Here is a 23,507-nt window from a genome sequence, read left to right as displayed (position 1 = left end):
AGATCAGCTGATTAGTCTTGATGATGGTCACAGTAGGAATGTCCATAGTGCTGCATTCACATCGTCTAGTAGACCTTCAGGGGTACTTCACGTAATCTTGGTAACCAGCTGTGGAGGGTCCAGGTTTTAAGCTTCTCCACGATCCTATATTTCAGGTCAAATCCTCTCACACTCAACGATCCTTCTTCCATCGTACTTGGCCCTTGGTACACAATCTCGGGTGGGGGTGGTGATGATATCTCCCCCCATTGTCCTGGCTCCCTCTTGCCATAGAATATGTGATGTAACCCATCATTTTCTAGCCATGACAGCAGTTCCTTCTTCTGAATGTTGGAACACAGAGCTACATATATTCATTCTTTGCATGTTGTTCTGGGGTCTTTTGTGACATCTTGGATAAGTTGTCACTGCGTTCATGGGGTAAATTTCTGTGCCCGGTCACTTCTGGCAATGTTCACCACTGTTCCATGTTTTACAACAGTGCTCACTCTGGTTTGCCGGAGTCCCACAGCTTCAGGACTGGCTTTGTAACCTTTTTCTGACTCAGAGATTTAGAGATTTAGAAACTATATTCTGTGTTTACTAGTATTATCTTTGTCTAATATTTACATTTGTTTGATGACCTGTGTGACAAACATACACAAAAAATAGAAAATCAGGAAGGGGGCAAACACTGTAGTTAGGAACTGCGGCTTGAATGACAGGGACATAGAACCTCACAGTTTTAATTATTGTAATTATTATATTAATTTTTGGTGATAAAAAATTAAAATGTTTAGCTGAAGCCTGTGACTGTTCTCAAACTAATGAAAAATGTGGAACCACATTTCTAAATGAAAATCACTGGAGGCAGACAATTGGAAAGCAGTAGAGTAAATCCTGGTTTAATATTTTCAAAATCGCTGGGATTTCTGTCATCCAAAAAACAAATATTGAAATTATAAATTGACTGGCTCTTATATAGCACTTTTCTACTCCCTCTGAGCACTCAAAGTGCTTTACACATTTGCCTCATTCAACCACACAAGCATTTTTTTTTCTATGCAAGTGCTTTCTATCTAACATTCATACTCTGATAGATGCATCAGAGAGTAACTTAAGGTAGGTTTCTCACCCAAGGATATTTGGCATGGAGACTGAAGCAGACAGGGATTGAACCACCAATCTTCCCATTAGTAGGTGACCTGCTGTTCTTCCTGTGCTACAGCCCTCCCAAAAGATTAACATTATATTAAAAGAAAGAAAATGTAGGTATAACGTTCAATAAAGACACCCTTTATAAAAATGTAAAGTTCTCTAGTTATTGCATTGACGAACTTGGATGACGGTGCTATCCACCTGCCCGCCCAGCAGAGTGACGATAATGCCCTATCAGCCTTTCATACCTGAGGGGTAGAAACCATTTTCACTCACATTCACATTCGTTTCTATACCAAAGCTGCAACCAATTCCAACAAATTGTCCCATTCAAACTTACCTGTGTTGTAGAAGACAGTGGAGTGGATGGTGCAGTTCTCAAACACTGTTTCAGAGGACCTGATGTTCTCAAAGTGACAGTCTTCAAACAGAGAGTCTTTAAATTTCACTGACTTCATCTCTATATTGATGAACCTATGAGAATGGGATGGACAAAGAGCCTTTCTCAAATCAAAGCACTGACTTGTGTTCTTGAGTTCAAATTTACCTCAGGAATATAAATCCTTAGGGACAGAAGGGCAATTTCAAAATAGAACCACAGCTTTCTTGGTAAATGTTACATATCAACACGTCAGTACCTGACTGCACCGAAACAAAATTAACTACAATCAAAAACTCCACTACAGGTATGTTTCCTTAACAGGTACTTAAACGAGGGAGAAGAAACTATTTAAGGGACTCATTTTATCAGTTTCTGTTTAAGCTGAATAACTAAATAACTAACTGGAATAACTAAAGCAGAGTTTTGTCTCCAGAGGGTCCCTGCATACAGGGTAGTGTTTCTGAAGTTTCAGGAAGTAAGAAGTAAGCATACATTTTATGTGCCTAGTTTTTTAAGTGTGTTGTTAGGTGACAACAATTTAGAAACTGCTGGAAAAGAGTTTTTAAAGGGATGAAATGATGACCATAAAGTCAATTTTTGAAGAAGACAATATTCACATAGGGTGTAGGTATGGTTTCAAGCAGCACTGTAAATACATAATGCACCATACTAACGTTGAATTTTCCTGCCTAACCCTAACCCAAATCCATGAGCATCACAGCAAAATTTATTCTAGTTTGCATTTCATCTGTTCCTGTTTCAGGTAGGTCATGACCAGTCGTTCCTCAAGCTTAGCTGTTGGCAGATTTCTCATATTTGAATCAGTAGAAGATAATGATTTAATTAGAACTTGGCTATATATAAGTTTTAAAGGATGCTATATAAAGGATGTTCAATAATCTACAAGAACACAAGTACAGGTGAGAATACAGATTGAGAAATGGAAAACATGGACTCTCACTTCTATTGCTATCAGCACAGAATCAGAATGGACAGTGGGCATAAATCCAAAACTGACACAAGTTGAAGCATGCAAAAGCATGTTGGAGTGAAAATGGTGGAACAATCTTCATGGCAATACAATGTATGGAAAAAGAAGCCCTGTTATAATCATGTGGTTCATGTCAAACTGAAAGTTAAACCTGATTCTGTGCATTTTATTCTAAAAGAGCATAGAAGTTTGTAAAATATATAACAAAATATACATTATATCTGTACTTAAAACTTGAAGATGCATTCCCTTATTTGAGAATGCTAAGGTTCAGCTGTGAATGGTACCTGCACAAGTGTAGAGCTCTAGCTCTAACCCCTATGTTAAAATACCCAGAGTTAGAGTATTAAGTATAGGTGAATATTGGTTTGCTGTTGTTGTTGTTTGTTTTTTAATATATATTTGGTAATACGAACAAATTGCAGCGATATGTTTTGGCAACAGCTGTATTTGAAGCTTTAGCTCAACTCTGAAGACAGATAAAAACAGCCGATGCCTGTGGATGTCCTTTTTAATAACTTGTCCTTCAGAGTCAGAGGTACAGCCCAAATCACAAATTGCCCTTAATTTAACCAAAATACATTACATCTCAATCCCTGTCCATTCCAAGCTATTTTTATTCAGTCAAATACCAACTCACCCTTTTTAGTTTTCACCTGTAGGAACTATTTTATGACAAACTGAGCCAGGAATCACACGGTACAGCAAGGGTTCTGTGGTTCTTTAGGCTTATGCCAAGAAAGCATACCAGTAACAAGCCAGAAAAAATTCAAGACTAAATCATATTCTTATATTTATCGCTGTGCAGGAGGATATTAATACTTATCTATCTAAATTATTGTAGGGTCTTTACCTTACAATAATAAAGCACTTTGAGGCAACTGTTGTTGTGATTTGGTGTTTAAAAAAAATAAAATTGAACTGAATGTTATTGAATTGATTTGAAAGTGTGTCAAATAAATATCTAAACGAATCACAAGCTGACCCTCATCCTTACTAGCAGAACTAGCTATTGCCACACTGGTGCTTAAGGTATCCACTAGATGACATCTGAGTAATAAATGGTGCAGCCAGTAGCATCACTGGTGCAAATGTTAGCTGAAATGGCTGTGTGGCACCCAGAGCAAGCATGGGTTTAAGCACCTAGAGTCGCTGCAGGCTTTGTTGGACAAGTAGACCAAGCTGCTGCAGAGCCTGCTGTCCCGGTTGGGAATGGCAACCTCTCCACCGGTCTCCAAGGTCATAGTAGTAAAAGGTGCTTTGGTTGTTCACTTAGAGTAGAAAAGGGCTATATAAATACCAGTACATTTACCATTTTCAAAGCAGACAGGACTGTGCGTTTTTCACCCTACTGAAGGATGCTGCCAAGGTGACTGGAGCTGGGGGAGTCTGAATGAGAACAATGGCTGCTGGAGCTGATGGTGACAGATATTCATTTATATGCTTCCACTGCAGACATCAGAATAGGTGAGGATGTGGCCATCATGCTAGCTACCATGTACCCGTACCCAACCTGCAGAACAAACACCTGCCACCCCTCCCAGGCATTTCCAGAATGAGTGTACACTCAAAGAGGTTGGTCAGGTGGTCTGGGCCACCAGCTCTCCAAGGCTCAGGATGAACATACACCATCCAGTAAGAATGCAATGAGGTATATGGGGTATACACCAAATCTGAAGAAATCTCTGGAGATCTACCTTTGGCGGCCCATACCCTGGGAGGGGTGACGGGCAGTAGTAGTATATGCCAGGCATGAGTGGATTCAGGCTGTACACAGTCACTAATCCACCAGAGCCTGGTTCAGAACCTGAGCTATGGTGGAGTTATTGTGTGTGGATTTTAAGCATGCACATAATAATTTTCACAGTTGTCCCATAGTGCCGGTGAAAATTAAATAGAGGGCCAAAACAGAATCAAGGCCGCAAATAGTTCCTGCCTTGCGCAGCTGCTGATTTTGTAAATAGACTGGCTGGGGTCTACCGGTAGCGTCTCCTTTCAGGCCAGGATAGACGAATGTCACCGAGCAGTGACTAAGTTTGTGGTAAAAGGCTTGCACCCATTTGCCACAGCAGATGCCCCCGATTTTCGGTAAGTGAATGTGTTTAATTGTAGGCAGGGACATTACTGGATATTCTTGTGTAATTGCTACAGAATAATTTATGTTATACGTTGTTATTGCTACAGAAGAATGTTTATTTTATTATTTTACATTTGCAATTTTTTTTCCTGGGGACCCTGTGACACCCCATTGAAGAGCCATAGGCTGGGGGGCTGGGAGGAGGTGCTGGCCGTCAGACTGGGGTCTGGGATGCGGGGCCTCCCTGCTACTGCAGATAAGGAGGTGGTCCGCTTGCCTCCACCCCAGAGAGATGGGTTACATCTCCTGGGTCTAGGTGCGGCTTGCCCCTCTGAGGGCGGTACCTGGACCTGGGATATAGAGTATGTTTGGGGAGTGCGACTGTCTGTGCAGTGTCTATTTGTGTCTGTCTACACGTTGGGTGAGTGCCGAGTATTTGGTTGTGTATATGGGGGTAGGAATGCATGTTTGTGTCCGCGTGTGCCTGTTCGTCTGTGTCTATATGTCAGGTTGGGTCTTAGACTCAACCTCTCTGGGTACATCTCAGGCCCTCTAAAGTACGGAGGCCTATCTCCCCTCACCACACTCCCTTCAGGTGGCTGATGCCCTCAGACGTTGGTGCGTTGGTGGTTCTTGTCGACTGGGGCTGGGCGCTCATGTATGTACCGGCTCACTCCTGGTGGCCGATTGGCGGGGCCTGGCGCCTGTGACCCAGCTGGGCCCCTTCCGGGGGGTGGGGTGCCCTCAGGCCTCTGGGCCTGAAGCTCGGTCCTCTCTGGCATAGCTGGCTGCCGGCAGAGCCCGCGGGCACACCACTGCAACCCCCTCTGGCCTCTGCTCCGTAGCTGCGGGGTGACCTCTCGTTTGGGGCTCTACTCAGCTCTTCCCAGGAGGGTGGCACGGTTCCCCCCCCCTTTTTGGTGGTCCACCTCGGGTCCTTGTACTCTGGGGCCTCTGGATATCTGGGGCCTGGATCTCCTCCATACCTGCTTCATACCCTGGGGGACGGGGCTATGGCTCCCCTCACTCCCTAGCAGATCGTTACATGGAGAAACCTTTGGAATACAAGCATGCTGATCCACACAGGTATGCACACAGGTGTACACACGGGTGTTCACAGACGCGGACTACAGCTTTCTTGGCTGCTGCCTCAAAGCACATTGTGCACCGTCTATCTTGCGTGCTGCACAATATCGTTTATTATTTAGTATCTACTGATATCTACTGCTAGCTAGTTTATTGTGATGGTGTTATATTTATTATGTTGCTCTTTGTTGTTTGCTTTCTCTTCTGTTTTTTTTTCTCCATACAGGTGATCCAGGTGTTTTGTTTGGTTTTTTTCTTTCTTCCCCCCCTTCTCACCGTCTCTTCTCCCCTTTGGTTTTCTTTCTCTCCCTCTCTTTCTTTCATTCTTTCTCCCTGTCCTATCCCCCAGTCATGTCTGTCCCGTTTGTAGCAACTGAAAATAAAATAAATACATAATTATAATAAAGGTCAATCAAATGGACCAATGTGGCAAGGCCATGATGATCCACTTGGTAAAATAAATCCGCTCGGCATCTTTCTTGGCCTTAAGACAACAATTCTGATGGCTAAAGATCCAAACGGGACACACAAAAAAAAAAAAAAAAGAAAAAAAAAAAAAGAAGAGCCATAGGCTGGATCTCTTAAGATCTCACTGTTGGGTTTGTAAGGCCATGTTACTCCTAAATTTCTATCTTGTTCAAAGAGAAGATATAAAACAAAGTTCTAAGCTATTCGACCTGTGTGTTCTCCTTTTTTAAAAAGAATCGATAAAGAATCGAATCGTTAAACAGAATCGAAAATGGAATCGGAATCGTGAAAATCTTATCAATACCCATCCCTACTTGCAGGTTATTTCCTCTCATAGGAATCCTGAAAGAGATTCTGACGGACCAGAGCACATCATTCATGTTCCACACACTGAGAGAGCTTTATGAATTCCTGTGTACAGGGAGTGCAGAATTATTAGGCAAATGAGTATTTTGTCCACATCATCCTCTTCATGCATGTTGTCTTACTCCAAGCTGTATAGGCTCGAAAGCCTACTACCAATTAAGCATATTAGGTGATGTGCATCTCTGTAATGAGAAGGGGTGTGGTCTAATGACATCAACACCCTATATCAGGTGTGCATAATTATTAGGCAACGTCCTTTCCTTTGGCAAAATGGGTCAAAAGAAGGACTTGACAGGCTCAGAAAAGTCAAAAATAGTGAGATATCTTGCAGAGGGACGCAGCAGTCTCAAAATTGCAAAGCTTCTGAAGCGTGATCATCCAACAATCAAGCGTTTCATTCAAAATAGTCAACAGGGTCGCAAGAAGCGTGTGGAAAAACCAAGGCGCAAAATAACTGCCCATGAACTGAGAAAAGTCAAGCGTGCAGCTGCCAAGATGCCACTTGCCACCAGTTTGGCCATATTTCAGAGCTGCAACATCACTGGAGTGCCCAAAAGCACAAGGTGTGCAATACTCAGAGACATGGCCAAGGTAAGAAAGGCTGAAAGACGACCACCACTGAACAAGACACACAAGCTGAAACGTCAAGACTGGGCCAAGAAATATCTCAAGACTGGTTTTTCTAAGGTTTTATGGACTGATGAAATGAGAGTGAGTCTTGATGGGCCAGATGGATGGGCCCGTGGCTGGATTGGTAAAGGGCAGAGAGCTCCAGTCCGACTCAGACGCCAGCAAGGTGGAGGTGGAGTACTGGTTTGGGCTGGTATCATCAAAGATGAGCTTGTGGGGCCTTTTCGGGTTGAGGATGGAGTCAAGCTCAACTCCCAGTCCTACTGCCAGTTTCTGGAAGACACCTTCTTCAAGCAGTGGTACAGGAAGAAGTCTGCATCCTTCAAGAAAAACATGATTTTCATGCAGGACAATGCTCCATCACACGCGTCCAAGTACTCCACAGCGTGGCTGGCAAGAAAGGGTATAAAAGAAGAAAAACTAATGACATGGCCTCCTTGTTCACCTGATCTGAACCCCATTGAGAACCTGTGGTCCATCATCAAATGTGAGATTTACAAGGAGGGAAAACAGTACACCTCTCTGAACAGTGTCTGGGAGGCTGTGGTTGCTGCTGCACGCAATGTTGATGGTGAACAGATCAAAACACTGACAGAATCCATGGATGGCAGGCTTTTGAGTGTCCTTGCAAAGAAAGGTGGCTATATTGGTCGCTGATTTGTTTTTGTTTTGTTTTTGAATGTCAGAAATGTATATTTATGAATGTGGAGATGTTATATTGGTTTCACTGGTAAAAATAAATAATTGAAATGGGTATATATTTGTTTTTTGCTAAGTTGCCTAATAATTATGCACAGTAATAGTCACCTGCACACACAGATATCCCCCTAAAATAGCTAAAACTAAAAACAAACTAAAAACTACTTCCAAAAACATTCAGCTTTGATATTAATGAGTTTTTTGGGTTCATTGAGAACATGGTTGTTGTTCAATAATAAAATTATCCCTCAAAAATACAACTTGCCTAATAATTCTGCACTCCCTGTATTATGTCGATTCTGACCAGTGGATATCACCCCTAGACAGATGGCCTGTTGAAGCAGCTGAATAAGACTCTAAAACCCACAATTCATAAGTTCATTAGTGATGATGAACACTACTAGGACCATTGATTGTATTGGTGATTGGATCTTCTGTTGCTTGCAGTGCAGAAGGTACTCCAGGCCTCCAATTCCATTTCCCTGTGAAAAGCTATTTGCTGGATACCACAAGATAAAGTGCTTATGTTACTCCATTACTCCACCACTAAATTATTTGCGAAGTGGCAAGGGCCCTTCAAAGTCACATGGCAAATGAATGATGAAGATTATGAGGTGATGCCAACTGACAGGGCAGGAGCAAGGCAAATTTATTATCCCAATCATGGAGACTGGTGAAGACTGTCTAACAATCCTGGCGAATGATAGATTGATTGATTTACAGGCAGACAAACAAATTCTATCAGTCTTGCTATGCTCCTTTGTGATGGCCTGGAGAACAGATGTTTCTGAATTGCAGCAGCCCTTTGCTGATGTGTTCTCCCCTCTACCAGATTGCACTAACCTCATACACATCATTGTGAGACTGCCTGGGTGCTTTTTCACATCACTGGATTTAAGGGCTACTGGTAGATTCCCTTGTCTCTAGAGTTTGCTTTTACCTATACCTAAGTACTTTTATCTAAAATTCACACACTTGCACTCCGATGGATGAATCAGGGGAAGCTCGGGCTTCAGTATCTGTCCAGAAGGAAGTGAGGATAACTTCACCAAGCCTCTGATTGTTAGGTTACTGGCTCGATCACTTTAAGCACAGATGACACAGGCAGTGTCCACATGAACCGTCATGCACACAGTCTCTATGACTGGGCATGTGAATTATTTAGAATTTAGTGATTCTGATTTCCTTATCGATCACTTAACAATTTACTCCCAGGAGAAAGTAAGTTGTTGCACTACTCATTACATCACTTTGCATTTCTCCATAAAATGATCTAAAATGCATTGTCTCATATTTACCATTTAACAATATAAACTTATCAGCTACAGTCCCACACACCAACACAAATCCCTATTTTAATGAAGCTCTTTCTCTTAGACCGGACAGGACAAAAGAAACCATTCTTTCCTTAGTTCAGACAGGAGATCATCTTAGAAGAGCCACCTCGACGGGACAAGTCTCGGCTGTCCATCTGCATCTAAACGACAAAGGTCACTCTTTTGAGGATGTCAATGTTCACATTTTGGACAGAGAAGACAGTGAAAGAGGAGTGAAAGAAGCCATCTATGTCCACTGTGAACAACCATCTTTAAACAGGCGGGGGTTTACGACACCAACTGTCTGCCATCTATAATCCAGTTTTGAGATCCCTTCCCAGACGGAATAACGCCCACTCACATCCTGGGCCATTTGACCTCAGTACATCCCATGATAAGGTGGGGCCAGGTTTCACAATGGGTTCACCCAAAACCTTGGCTGATTGTGACCCACACCCGTTTTCACATCTTGATTAGGTAGAGGGTCAATAGGGGGTCCATGTCCCTGTTGGAGACACTCCCATAGGCCTTAAAATCTGGGACTCTCCACCAGTTGCTCTTAGAACTGAAGAAGCTTCTCAGATGAGAGGGGAAACAGCAGCGAATGAATATTAAATTACAGCATATTTAAGTAGATAAACCTCAAGCCAGCAGTGAATTTAAGCAGCATTAAAGCTTACTTGTCACGGATGTATTCTACTTCTTCATGGATCTGGTTCTCCAAAGGAAAGTCAAAAATCATGTTCTCCACTCGTTTTTTATGGATAACCTAGAGAGAAACAAAACAATGAAAATCTGTTTTCTGTGCTCAAATCTTGTTTGATTCATTTTTAACCCTTTAAAGCCAAGTTTATTATATTCGATATATGAGTTTTTGTAAGTGGTTTGCCTTCTGTGTCATCAGGGTGAATTTTTGTTGTTGTTGTTTTTACCCCCAAAAAGCTGAAATAAATGTTAAAATATATTTTGCAAAAAATACACATAGCTAAAAAAAAACAAAAACCGCCTGATGTAGCATATATGGTACAAATTAATACATAAAACACATACACAAGATAATACATCAACCAGATTTGAAATGATACTGTATTAAGACTCTTTTATGAGTAGATGACATTACCTGGACCTTAGACACATACTCTTCATGCTGAAGGTGTTTGATCATGTCAGGGAACCACACAGACAAGCCATAAAAGCTGTAAAAAACATGAGACGCTGAATTAACAAAAGGTTAAGAATAAAAGTGACTCGTCATCATATCACTTTAGACTCTAGACTCTATTCAGTCAGTCTGCCTCTGTCAGTGCCCCCCTGGGGTGGCTGTGGCTACAATGTAGCTTGCCATCACCAGTGTATGAATGTGTGTGTGAATGGGTGGATGACTGGATATGTAAAGCGCTTTGGGGTCCTTAGGGACTAGTAAAGCGCTATATAAATACAGGCCATTTACCATTTTGGATTCTGACATGTGAACTGCAATGTTGCCATATTTCATTCCCATATCTGTTGTGAGGTAATACCGTATACAATTCATGTTAGGGTAATTATTTCCTCAGTGATCTAAAAACCAGGGAGCAAATATTTAGAACGAATTCTCTGCTTCGCTGACCCACCTGTGGGTGGAGTTTCTCCTGGAGGCTGTCCTTTCTATGCCTGCTCATCAAGCTCTTGGTAGACAACTATTTAAAGATTTCCCAAATTATAACTATATTAAGAAACCGTGCAGGTAAGCTACCTGAACTCGACTCCCACAATAGTATTACATCTTTACTGTGACTCTGAATCCTGCTGCTCCTCTGAAAAAGAAAGTCTCTAGTAAGAAGTACTTGACTCCCTGGTGTAACTCTAAGATGTGCACCTTAAAGCAGATAACCATAAGCTGGAGATGAAATGGTGTATCACTTATTTATCAGATCTTCATTTAGTCTGGAAAAATGGATCGCTGCTCTTTAAAACAGCCCTAAACCTGGAAAATCTTACTATTCTCAGTAATTGTCAATAGCATAAATCTTACTGATCTTACTATTGAAGAAAAAACAACACCAGATTTTTCTTCAGCATTGTAGCCATGGTGACAAAATGTCAAAGGTCTGTTGAGCGAACCATTCCTTTAACTTCCTTGGACCTGGCGTCCACATATGTGGACATCACATTTTTGGTTGTTTAGACCAAAATACTATATTTTGCTCTACAAGGGCCTGATATCCACTTACAAGGACATCATGCTGCCACTGTTCTATTGAAATTTTAAACGAATATCCTCATATGTGGATCTCATTTTTGCCAGAAACAAAAATCTGGTAAAAATCTGGCAATTCTTTGTTTTTACATTCATCAGGTCCCAATCAGCCCAAATATCAAAGAGAATTAAAAGATGCATGCCATTGGAAGAGTTCGGATCTTAGGAGATTAACCTTAATTAGTAACAACTTAATGAATTTCTTTACAAATAACTTATTATCACACCTTTGGCAGTTTTAGCCATTTTGACCACGTGTCTCTGTCTTATCTGGGGCAAATTGTTACCCAAATCAAGTCTGGCTCTCCCAGTGATGTCCTTCGCCATCGCTTTTTTAAAAGAAGTTTGGGAGACTATTGGACCTTATATTCAAAGGCTTATGAACAGCAGCCTGACTTTAGGTGATGTACCTGTAACTTTTAAACAGGCAGTGGTCCAGCTTCTGCTGAAACGCCGTGGCCTGGATGCCTCTTTGTTGTATAATTTCAGAACTATTTCAAAGCTTCCCTTTGTTCCTAAAATTTTGGAAACGTAGTGTCTTCACAGCTGCAGACTTTTTTAAACAGTCAAAAAAAAAAATTGCAGTATTTCAATCAGGTTTTAAAGCACTTCACACCACAGAGTCTGCACTTTTAAGAGTTTTTAATGATATTTTACTAACTGCTGACTCTGGGAATTCCGTGTTATTTGTGCTTTTGAATCTCACAGCAGCTTTTGATGCTGTAGATCACAACATTTTAATTTCTCGCGTAGAACATCATGTTGGAATTAGAGGCACAGCCTTGGAGTGGTTCAGGTCATATCTGTTTGACAGAAGTTTCTCAGTCTCACTTGGTAAATTTTATTCATCCTCTGCCCCCCTCCCATGTGGTGTACCTCAAGGATCCATCCTCGGGCCCCTTCTTTTTAGCATTTATTTACTTCCTTTTGGCCATATTATTAAAAACAAACAAACATAAAGTGTCATTTTATTGTTATGCAGATGACTGTCAGATTTATCTACCCCTGAAACTGTCATGGTCCCCGTGTCTCTCTGGCTGGCTCACACTGGCTACAGGTTTTGTTTTTGTTTTTCTCTTCCTCTCTGCCTCTCCCTCGCTCCTCTCTGCCTGGGCAGAGCTCGTTACAGGCTCTCGCGCTTGGCCCACACACCTGCGTGATTGTCACCACTTGCTGCTGATCTGGCTGATTTCCCCAGCTACTATTTAAGGCAGTGGCACAGAGCAGTTCGCCGTTGGAACGTTGAATCTCCTGAATATCCCCCTCCTGGACCAGATTACGGACCCTTCCTGTGTGTGGTGGTGTGAGTGAAGATTTGGGAGCCAGTGTGGTTGATGAGGAGTGAGTGTGAGGATTACCCCCTCTCCCTGGAGCCCTGGACCCCCCTCCCAATTCACTGTACATATATATAGCACTCAGGTGTTCCCCGTTGTTAATAAACTGATTTCTTTTGACTGTCTTCAAAAACCTCTGTCTGCTTGTAAGTCTGTCCGGTAGCCATGACAGAAACATAATGACCCTCACTCCCTCAGGCCTATTTTAGAATGCCTCAGAAGACAGGTCATTATATTTGGGCCGAGTGGCCCTGGTGTCCCACCACCTGACTTGGGTCCTCTTACATCTTGTGTCAAACCAATTGTCAGCAACCTTGGAGTAAAAATTGACACAGCTCTTAAAATGGACAAACAGATAGGTAGAGTGGTGAGAAATGGCTTTTTTCAGCTGAGGCAGCTCTCTAAAGTCAAACCTATTATCTCTTTTTGTGACTTAGAGTTTTACATGCATTTGTGACCACTCACCACTTGATTATTGTAATACACTTTATATTGGTATTGATCAGGCTTCACTATCCCACTTGCAAATGGTCCAGAATGCTGCTGCTCGCCTGCTGACAGGTACACACAAACACGAGCACATTAGCCCTGTTCTTGCCTCTTTACACTGGTTTCCTGTCCATTTTAAAATTCATTTAAAATTTTTATTGTTTGCTTTTAAAGTTTTGAATGGCCTGGCTCCTACTTACCTGTCAGACCTTCTACACCTATACACTCCACAAATGTCTCTCAGATCAACTGACCAGCCACTCCTTGCTGTCCCCATGTCGAGACTGAAACACCAGGGGGACTGAGCTTTCCCATATGGAAAAGATATATATAAATCTTATAAAGTTTGTATCTGTCTTGTGTGAAACTTGTATGAAAAGCATACAAGAGTGAAAACAGATATAAGATCCCTTCAAAAATTATATGAATGAAACTTGTATGTTTTGGATACTTCCTAAAACAATATATGAAAGTAATGAGAAAGTGGCCACTTTCATGAGTAAATCATATAAGCCTTATATGATTCACTATATGAAGTAGGCCAAATCTGATGCAAGTCTTTTATAAGTTTTTTTCTATTTCTTTTCCACATGGGTTCGCTGTTGTGGCCCGAAATTAAGGAATAAGTTGTCCCTCCATATTTGGCTGGCCCCAACACTTGAAATCTTCAAATCACTTTTAAAAACACACCTTTTTTCTAAGGTTTTTAAGGAGAAGAACCACAGTCAGCTTGTAGTCAGGTTTAGTCAGCTTTTGGTTGCTCTTAGTCTTTTTTTACTTTGTTAGTTTTATTTATTGTATATTTTATTGTCTATTTTACTCCTGCTTTAATATTTACTGATTTATTTTATCCCTTTTTTAATTTATGTATTTATTTTATTGTTATTTAACTTTCTTTGTCTGTTTAATGTATGGTTTTTAACTTTTATCTGTTTTTCTTTTACTGGAAAGCACTTTGGTCAGCCATGTTGTTTTTAAAGTGCTCTATAAATAAAGTTGGATTGGATTGGAAATAAGAATTTAACCATTAGAAAACATGTTTTTCATGAGTTTCTTCTTCATTCACCTTTTTCCACTTACTATGCATCTATACACCACTGCTTTCATTATGCATAAATCATTATTCATCTCTAGCTGTCATCCACAGTGTGCCTTTTATCCTGTCTTCCTCCCCTCAGCCCAACCAGTTGTGGCAGATGGCTGCCCGCCTGGTTCTGACTGAGGTTTCTTCCTGTTGAAGGGAATTTTCCCTCCCCACTGTTGTCAAGTGCTTGCTCAAAGGGGGTTGTGTGATAGTTGGAGTTTTCTCCCTTTTATTTTTAGGTCTTTACCGTACAATATAAAGTGCTTTGAGGCAACTGTTGTTGTGATTTGGCAGCATATAAATAAAATTGAATCAAAAGTTGAATTGAAATTGGGAACTTACCTGAAAGCCATGCAGAACCAGATGACAGCCATGAAGAGTGTAGCAAATCTCAGCTCTGCAGAAAGGAGAGATGCCACGTTCCTCAACACCTGGTTTACATATACAAACACAGAATGAGCCTAGAACCATGCAGTTTTTATTTATTACCACTGACTGCTTTGTTTCCAAAGCAAGGAAGTTTTCCCTCACATGACCTAATTGCTTTATAAGTGGCGACTGAAGACAAGGAATGTGGAGCTTGTTTTCAGCACCACTTGCTTTTCCACATTTTTGTTAACCCATTTCCACTTTTTCAAAAAAGAAAATTTTGATGATCAAACGCAGTCGGATGAGCATGTATCTTGCATGGCTGAGAGTGGACAGCCTGAGTTCGAGTATGACCCGAAATCTTTTAAAAAAAAATTCCATCTGGGATTAATACAATTTCTCTGATTCTGATTGCTGGAAACCCAAACAAAGCACGTAATAAGAGGCTCTAATGTAATCGTCCTGTTAATGTTGGTGGCGCCAGTTACACAATGGACCCAGAGCCAACAGTGCACGGGCAGGAATGCATTTCCGACACCTAACCTTTACCCACTCTTCCTCCAACAATGCCCAGGGCCCAACCAGGTTTTGGTGGTGCAGGATCTGCACGCAAACAAGCCAACCACAGCCTCATGTACACCCTGAACCCACTCCTCGGCCACACACACCTGTAGCTCATTTACTCTGGTCTGAATCAGTTAATGAGTTTGTAAACTTGTAGCTTTTGTCTTGGTTTGTTTCGTTTTCACACAACAAAAAATCCAATTGAACTCCAAATAAGCCAAAATCCATAATTACAAACCACACACTAATGTTCAGTAAACTCATTGGCCTGATGTGTTTGGGGAAAGAGAAACAAAAGTAAGTACAGGAAGAAAGTGCAGTGTTTTGTACTGCTGAACACAGAGAATTTATAGTTATTTCATGGCTAGCTGCTAGCCCGTAGAGACACAACTATAGTTCCCGCATTGAGAATACAAAGCATACAGCAGGATGTTTTTTTAGCTCAAACCTGCAACACACATGATAGTTGGCTCGGATCGGGGTCAGCACATGCTCAGACATTAAACAAACTGCTCTGGAGGGTTTTTTTTTTAACCGTACCGAGACCAGCCTATCCAAAGGATCTCGGTGTGGTTATTTTGGTCCACACTGTGTTTACTGTGTTTTTTTGTTTTGGTTTGTTTGTTTTTCCATAACTTGTGTATCTGCAAATATACACATTCTGTATTTTTCATATGAAAGAAACTATACTGTGGTGCTAATTTCTTGTTTTTGATTCATGTATGTTTGGTTTTGTTTTGCTTTACTTTTGTTTCATATGTTGTTTGTTTAATTTAAGACTTAAAAAAAATTAAATGAATGAGAGGTAAAACTTGAGGGGGTAGGGACAAATAAGTAAATACTTCTGCCTACTCCTTTTCAAACAAATAATGGAATGATATTTTGTAATGATTGTGAAGGCACATGTTTGAAATGTTTGAACTGAACTGAACACCTGCACAAACAAACTTCACCAAATGGGAGAATACAGCAGAGTCCCATTTGAATGGAGTAAACACTACAGGTGTGAAAAAAGACTCTTTTTAAACCATGTGGATCAACTCTCACCAGTAAAAACATGACAAACTTTTACACTTTATATTTTAGTCTATTAAATCAACTTTAGATTTAGTCTACTAAAAGTATAACTAAACTAAAAGACTTAAGATGTGTAAATTATGTTTAATAAAAATTTTTAGTCAAAATTTTCTGTCAAAATTAACACTGGAGGTTTGTGTCAAGCAAATTCGAGCTCTGGTGCCAGAGTGTCATCCTCTTTATAGTGTGTGCTGTTTGCTTGTAACTTTCCTCCTAGTCAGCGGAGAAGAGTGTGTTTTGATCATTTATAATTGTTTTGACCAAACTACGTGTTTTGTGTTCTTCCTTGTTGGTGGTGATAGTAGCTTCTGTCTCTTTTAGTTAAGTTATTAACAAATAAATAATTAAAGTAATAAAAATAACAATAATAAATTCATTTGTGTCATGTCCTTTGACACTTTCAACCTGGAGAGTTTTATTGTTATTTCTTGACATCCCTTGAACTATCTAGGGGAACATAACATTTAACTAGGACAAACCCACATTCACCCTTCTCTGACCCCTCAGTAAATTCAATTTTATTTATATAGCGCCAAATCACAATAGGCACCTTATATTGTAAGGTAAAAAACCTACAATAATACAAAATAAGTCCAAGCCAGATTCTGAGCTAGAGATGGTGCTCCAGTCTGTGTTCCTACATACCAGTTTACAGAGTGTCAGTGAGCGTACAGCCCATCGTTGTACAGGTGTTCTTGTTGCACTCTGAACCTCGAAAAAACCGTCTTCAGTTGTTTTCGGTGTCTTGATGTGCACCACCTATAAAATAAAATAAAAAACGGGAAACTTTTTGAAAAACACTGCGAAGTAGCTTTTTCTTAACACAACAGAATTAGGTGTATTTACTTTACTTTATACATAAATTTATAGCAGAACAGACTTGGTTTCTCTCTCCTCATTTAATGCTTTTTCTTTATTTTCATGACTATATACACTGTAAAACTACAAATGAACACGTGGAATTATTTATTAAATAAAAAAGCGTGAAATAACTCAAAACATTTTTTATATTTCAGATTCCTCAAAACAGCCCCCCTTTGCTTTGATTACTGCTTTGCACACTCTTGGCATTCTCTCGATGAGCTTCATGAGGTCATCACTTGAAATGATTTTCCAACAGTCTTGAAGGAGTTCCCAGAGATGCTGAGCACTGACGCTTTTGTCTTCACTCTGCGGTCCATCTCCGTCTTGATTGGTTTTAGGTCAGGTGACTGTGGAGGCCAGGCCATCTGGCGCAGCACTCCATCTCTCTCCTTCTTGGTCAAATAGCCCTTACTCAGTCTGGAGGTGTGTTTGGGGTCACTGTCCTGTTGAAAAATAAATGATGGACCAACTAAACGCAAACAGGATGGGATGGCATGTTGCACAGGATGTGTGATAGCCATGCTGGCTCAGTGTGTCTTCAATTTTCAATAAATCCCCAACAGTGTCACTAGCAAAGCACCATCACACCTCTTCTTCCATGCTTCATGGTGGGAATCATGCATGTAGAGACCTTTTCTGCATCACACAAAGACACGGTGGATGGAACCAAAGATCTTAAATTTGGACTCATCAGACCAGAGCACAGATTTCCACTGGTCTAATGTCCATTCCTTGTGTTTCTTGGCCCAAACAGATCTATGCTGCTTGTTGCTTTTCCTTAGTAGTGGTTTCTTAGCAGCTATTTGACCATAAAATCCTGATTAACACAGTCTCCTCTGAACAGTTGATGTAGAGATGAGTGCTACTGGAACTGAGTGTGGCATTTATCTGGGCTCTAACCTGCGGCACCACAGGGAACTGTGCTGTCCCCTCTTCTCTTCACCCTGTACACCTCTGACTTCTGCTACAACTCTGAATCATGCCTTCAGAAGTTTGCAGACAACACAGCCATCATGGGGTGTATCTGGGGTGATTAGGAAGAGGAGTACAGGAGGCTGGTGAGGAACTTTGTTACACGGAGTCGCACAAACCACCTGCAACTCAACACCTCAAAGACCAAGGAACTGGTTGTGGACATCAGGAGGTCCAGACCAGGTTCACTGCCAGTTCAGATAGAGGGAGAGGAGGTGGAGGTGGTCAACAAGTACAAGTACCTTGGATTGTGGGTGGACAACAAACTGCATTGGTCATGCAACATGCAGCACCTGTACGTCCTCAGGAGACTGAGGTCTTTCAACATCTGCAGGAAGCTCCTGAGGATGTTTTACCGGTTGGTGGTTGCAGGAGTACTATTCTATGCTGTGGTGTGCTGGAGGAGCAGCACAGTAAAGAAGGACTCATCCAGACTGAAAAAACTAATCAGGAAGGCGGGCTCTGTGGTTGGCATGAAGCTGGACACTCTGGTGACAGTGGCAGAGCAGAGGATTAAAGAAACTGCAGGGCATTATGGAGAAAGTTGGGCATCCTCTGCATATGGTCATAAACAACCAGAGGAGTCTGCTCAGCAACAGGTTGCTCCTCCCAAAATCTTGGACCAACAGACTTAAAAACTCCTTTGTCCCACATGCCATCAAACTGTTTAACTCCTCGCTGGAGGGGAGAGTGAGGGGAAACAGGAGGATAAAGGAGGGCGACTAAGCTGTAGTGTTTTTTCACTGTGCAATAATCACTGTGCAATAGTCTTGCAATTGTTGAAATGTGCATTAGACTTTGGCTGTCTACATCTCTTTAATGAGTATATTTCACTAGTATTCCTATTTATTTCTATGATATATTCTGTATTTATTAGTGCTGTCAGCGCTAATCTTGTTAAAATGACGTTAACGCCATAACCGCATTAACGTGACAAATCTCCGTTAGCTCATTAACGCGGATCGTCCCGTGCGTGGGGCTGCACGGAGTCAACGTGTTAGCGTGGTTAGCTCATCAATGCATTAGCATTGTGCAGCCCCACGTACGGGGCAATAATGCGTTTATGGCGTTAACATCATTTTAACAAGCTTAACGCTGACAGCACTAGTATTTATATTTGTGTATATATGCTATATTTTTATACTTATGTTCGCACTCCCTCATTCCCCTTTATTTGATATTCTAACTCTGTAATATGCAACTTCTGTTGGTGTTCTGCAACTGGAAGCTGAATTTCCCAGAGAAACCCACCAGATGGGTTAATAAAGCTCTATCTCATCTAATCTAATCTAATCTAATCTATCTCATCTAATCTAAAACTGAAGAACAGATTGTGTGTCTGGATTCACCGCTTTCAATGTCTGAATGATGAAGCCCAACAGCATCTCATGAGAAATAAAGCCCCAGGTCAAGATAGTTTTCAGCATAATTTTACAAAGAATTTTGGCCTACACCGGCTCCTACTTTTTTCAGAATGGTCACTCAAATTCAGAACGATTAGACGCTATCTACAAACATCATTAGTCTAATACTTAAACCCGGCAAAGATCCTATGCTCCCATTCAGCTAGAAAAAAATCACTCCATTCACAATATATTCTGACCAAACAGTTTTTTCTTTTTATCAAGGGCAGACACTCAGCCAATAATACAAGCAGATTGATAAATATAATAGATTATTGCTCCATCAACAAATTAAAAGCCACAGATGTCTCTTTAGACGCAAAAAAAAAGAAGCAGGAAACCATGACAGTACCAGAATAATGACTGTGTTACTAAATATCTCACTAGAGCAATATATTTACGTGTCAGTGCATGGGTAAGTAAAGGTAAATTCAGATATGACACTTATAAAAAAGTGAAAATCTTCACTTAACATTAATGCGTGCCGTAAGCTGTTAGTTATCCTTGAGCGGTTTCGTTTTATTGTTGAAAATAAACATTTAAAAAGTTACCATCAAATAAGAAAATCAGTTTATTCGAAAGTGCAATAAGAATCATTATTATTAATTAAAATCATTTACTTACAGTGAAGACTTTTTCCGGCTGCCCCTTGGCTCTCCAGTTAGTGTCATGGACCTGTTTTAGGATCATCCACGCGTCATCATGTTTGCCATTCTGCTCCATAAACAAACACAGGCAGATGTATTCAAACTTACACACAGCCATGGAAAAACGTTACAAAGAAAAAAAAACTGTTGTCAGTGTTCATCTATAGTGAATGTGAACTATCTCGGTGATCTCCAAAAACACTTTCATCGTCTCTTTTAAATTGATTAACAACTATGCCAGCTATGTTCTTTCCACATGTGTACACTTTGCAGGCAGGTGTACAAAGAAACACTATGCTAACAGTCTCACCTCCAGGAGGAAACGTGGGCTCTCGGGCATAAAGGTAAGTCCAACCAGAGAAGCAATTGCAGGGAGAGCCGCAACCAGGACGAACACTCGCCAAGCGTGGAACTGAAATTCTGTGCCCATACTGAAGCCCCAGCCTACACACACACACACGCACGCACACACACACACACACACACACACACACACACACACACACACACACACACACACACACACACACACACACACACACACACACACAAATCACTGTTTACAAGTTTTGAGAAAAATACTAAGGTTTTACTTCAAACTGTCAGAAGTAGAAATGTATCATAAACAGTGATTCAGAGCAGCATTAAGCAATGCAGGTGGTAAATGATGCATGTTTCCTCTCTGAGTTTACTGTAATTGTATGTATTTGCAGCTGAGACTGTTCAGGGTATTTAGTCCAGACAGAACAGAGGAAATCTTTTGTTTTGGTTTGTTTTTCAACAGCTAGCTCAACTCAAAAACTACAGGATAACGTTGTGCATTACTTTGAGGTTTGAATGAGCCCCAGCACTAAAAACCTGCAGAAAGCCATAACCTACAGAATCGTATTGGTGTGAAATTGTAGAGCCATTCAAAATAGAGACTCCTATTGCACCTTTAGTAGCACAGTGCCTTGTCACTGGGATAGTTCTCTTAACAAGTACTAGCCATAATGCTAACCACTGCACTACTGTGCTGCTGATATGTAAGACTTAACAGGTTGCACCTCTAACAATGAGGTTGAGGTCACTGAGATTAATTTCATCCATCTTCATTATCCTATAAATAAAAAGTCTCATTGAGATTAAAATGTCTTTCCAAAGGAGACCTGGCCAAGAGGGCAGCAAAAGTTACAACTGATTAGCTTTTTATGGCTGACAAAAAAAACTATTGATTCACTATTGAATAGATAGTTGTGAATAGATTCACAACTATCTACAGTGGGGCAAAAAAGTATTTAGTCAGCCACCGATTGTGCAAGTTCCCCCACCTAAAATGATGACAGAGGTCAGTAATTTGCACCAGAGGTACACTTCAACTGTGAGAGACAGAATGTGAAAAAAAAATCCATGAATCCACATGGTAGGATTTGTAAAGAATTTATTCGTAAATCAGGGTGGAAAATAAGTATTTGGTCACCTCAAACAAGGAAAATCTCTGGCTCTCACAGACCTGTAACGTCTTCTGTAAGAAGCTTTTCTGTCCCCCACTCGTTACCTGTATGAATGGCACCTGTTTGAACTCATCATCTGTATAAAAGACACCTGTCCACAGCCTCAAACAGTCAGACTCCAAACTCCGCCATGGCCAAGACCAAAGAGCTTTCGAAGGACACCAGGAAAAGTATTGTAGACCTGCACCAGACTGGGAAGAGTGAATCTACAATAGGCAAGCAGCTTGGTGTGAAAAAATCAACTGTGGGAGCAATCATCAGAAAATGGAAGACATACAAGACCACTGATAATCTCCCTCGATCTGGGGCTCCACGCAAGATCTCATCCCGTGGGGTCAAAATGATCATGAGAACGGTGAGCAAAGATCCCAGAACCACACGGGGGGACCTGGTGAATGACCTGCAGAGAGCTGGGACCAAAGTAACAAAGGTCACCATCAGTAACACACTACAACGGCAGGGAATCAAATCCCGCAGTGCCAGACGTGTTCCGCTGCTGAAGCCAGTGCATGTCCAGGCCCGTCTGAAGTTTGCCAGAGAGCACATGGATGATACAGCAGAGGATTGGGAGAATGTCATGTGGTCAGATGAAACCAAAGTAGAACTTTTTGGTATAAACTCAACTCGTCGTGTTTGGAGGAAGAAGAATACTGAGTTGCATCCCAAGAACACCATACCTACTGTGAAGCATGGGGGTGGAAACATCATGCTATGGGGCTGTTTTTCTGCCAAGGGGACAGGACGACTGATCCGTGTTAAGGACAGAATGAATGGGGCCATGTATCGTGAGATTTTGAGCCAAAACCTCCTTCCATCAGTGAGAACTTTGAAGATGAAACGAGGCTGGGTCTTCCAACATGACAATGATCCAAAACACACCGCCCGGGCAACAAAGGAGTGGCTCCGTAAGAAGCATTTGAAAGTCCTGGAGTGGCCTAGCCAGTCTCCAGACCTCAACCCCATAGAAGATCTGTGGCGGGAGTTGAAAGTCCGTGTTGCTCGGCGACAGCCCCAAAGCATCACTGCTCTCGAGAAGATCTGCATGGAGGAATGGGCCAAAATACCAGCTACTGTGTGTGCAAACCTGGTAAAGACCTATAGTAAACGTTTGACCTCTGTTATTGCCAACAAAGGTTATGTTACAAAGTATTGAGTTGTATTTTTGTTATTGACCAAATACTTATTTTCCACCCTGATTTACGAATAAATTCTTTACAAATCCTACCATGTGGATTCATGGATTTTTTTTTCACATTCTGTCTCTCACAGTTGAAGTGTACCTCTGGTGCAAATTACTGACCTCTGTCATCATTTTAAGTGGGGGAACTTGCACAATCGGTGGCTGACTAAATACTTTTTTGCCCCACTGTATTTACAAATGTGTCAAAAATCTATCTAAAGAGCAATGAATATATCAATATTTTTCCACTCTTATTCAAAGGTTGCAACCAGTATTTAAAAATATACGTGGCATGTAGACTGGCATAGTAAGGGGCTGAACCACAGCTCTTCAATAAGAAGTCTAGCTCCATTTTCTCCTAAACCACATCCACCAAAGGTGTGAATGCACTCACTGGTCAGTATTGCTCACAAGCAAGAATGTAAAGTATCCTTTTTCATTTTTAAAACTGTCTTACCATATCTGGGTATAATTCCCCAGGCAGTGAATGAAGCATAGATCCCACCAATCATCCAGAACATACACAACCAGGACAGATGCTCTCCTCTCTTGTTCATCTGAAGAAACTCTGAGAAGTACGAGTACACGATCGGTGCTGTGCCACCAATACTGAGAGCAAAGACAGAAAAGAAGATAGTAA

General features: G+C 41.1%; 1 protein-coding gene across 1 annotated transcript in view; it reads right to left on the bottom strand.

Moving 5' to 3' along the window:
* LOC101470431 (synaptic vesicle glycoprotein 2B) overlaps positions 1 to 23,507 on the bottom strand; it is a 48,573-nt gene that overhangs the window by 11,266 nt on the left and 13,800 nt on the right. The window contains exons 6-13 of the mRNA XM_076886177.1: positions 23,325 to 23,476; positions 20,505 to 20,638; positions 20,172 to 20,261; positions 16,954 to 17,067; positions 14,641 to 14,729; positions 10,273 to 10,348; positions 9,833 to 9,921; positions 1,478 to 1,611 (exon numbers count right to left, since the gene is read on the bottom strand). Of these exons, the coding sequence (XP_076742292.1) occupies positions 1,478 to 1,611; positions 9,833 to 9,921; positions 10,273 to 10,348; positions 14,641 to 14,729; positions 16,954 to 17,067; positions 20,172 to 20,261; positions 20,505 to 20,638; positions 23,325 to 23,476 (878 nt within the window). The remainder of the gene's footprint in view (positions 1 to 1,477; positions 1,612 to 9,832; positions 9,922 to 10,272; positions 10,349 to 14,640; positions 14,730 to 16,953; positions 17,068 to 20,171; positions 20,262 to 20,504; positions 20,639 to 23,324; positions 23,477 to 23,507) is intronic.

Source organism: Maylandia zebra, linkage group LG7 (genome assembly GCF_041146795.1).
Source record: "Maylandia zebra isolate NMK-2024a linkage group LG7, Mzebra_GT3a, whole genome shotgun sequence".
Taxonomy (NCBI): domain Eukaryota; kingdom Metazoa; phylum Chordata; class Actinopteri; order Cichliformes; family Cichlidae; genus Maylandia; species Maylandia zebra.
Note: the sequence above shows the minus strand (reverse complement) of the source record. Positions and strands in the feature narration are given on the sequence as shown.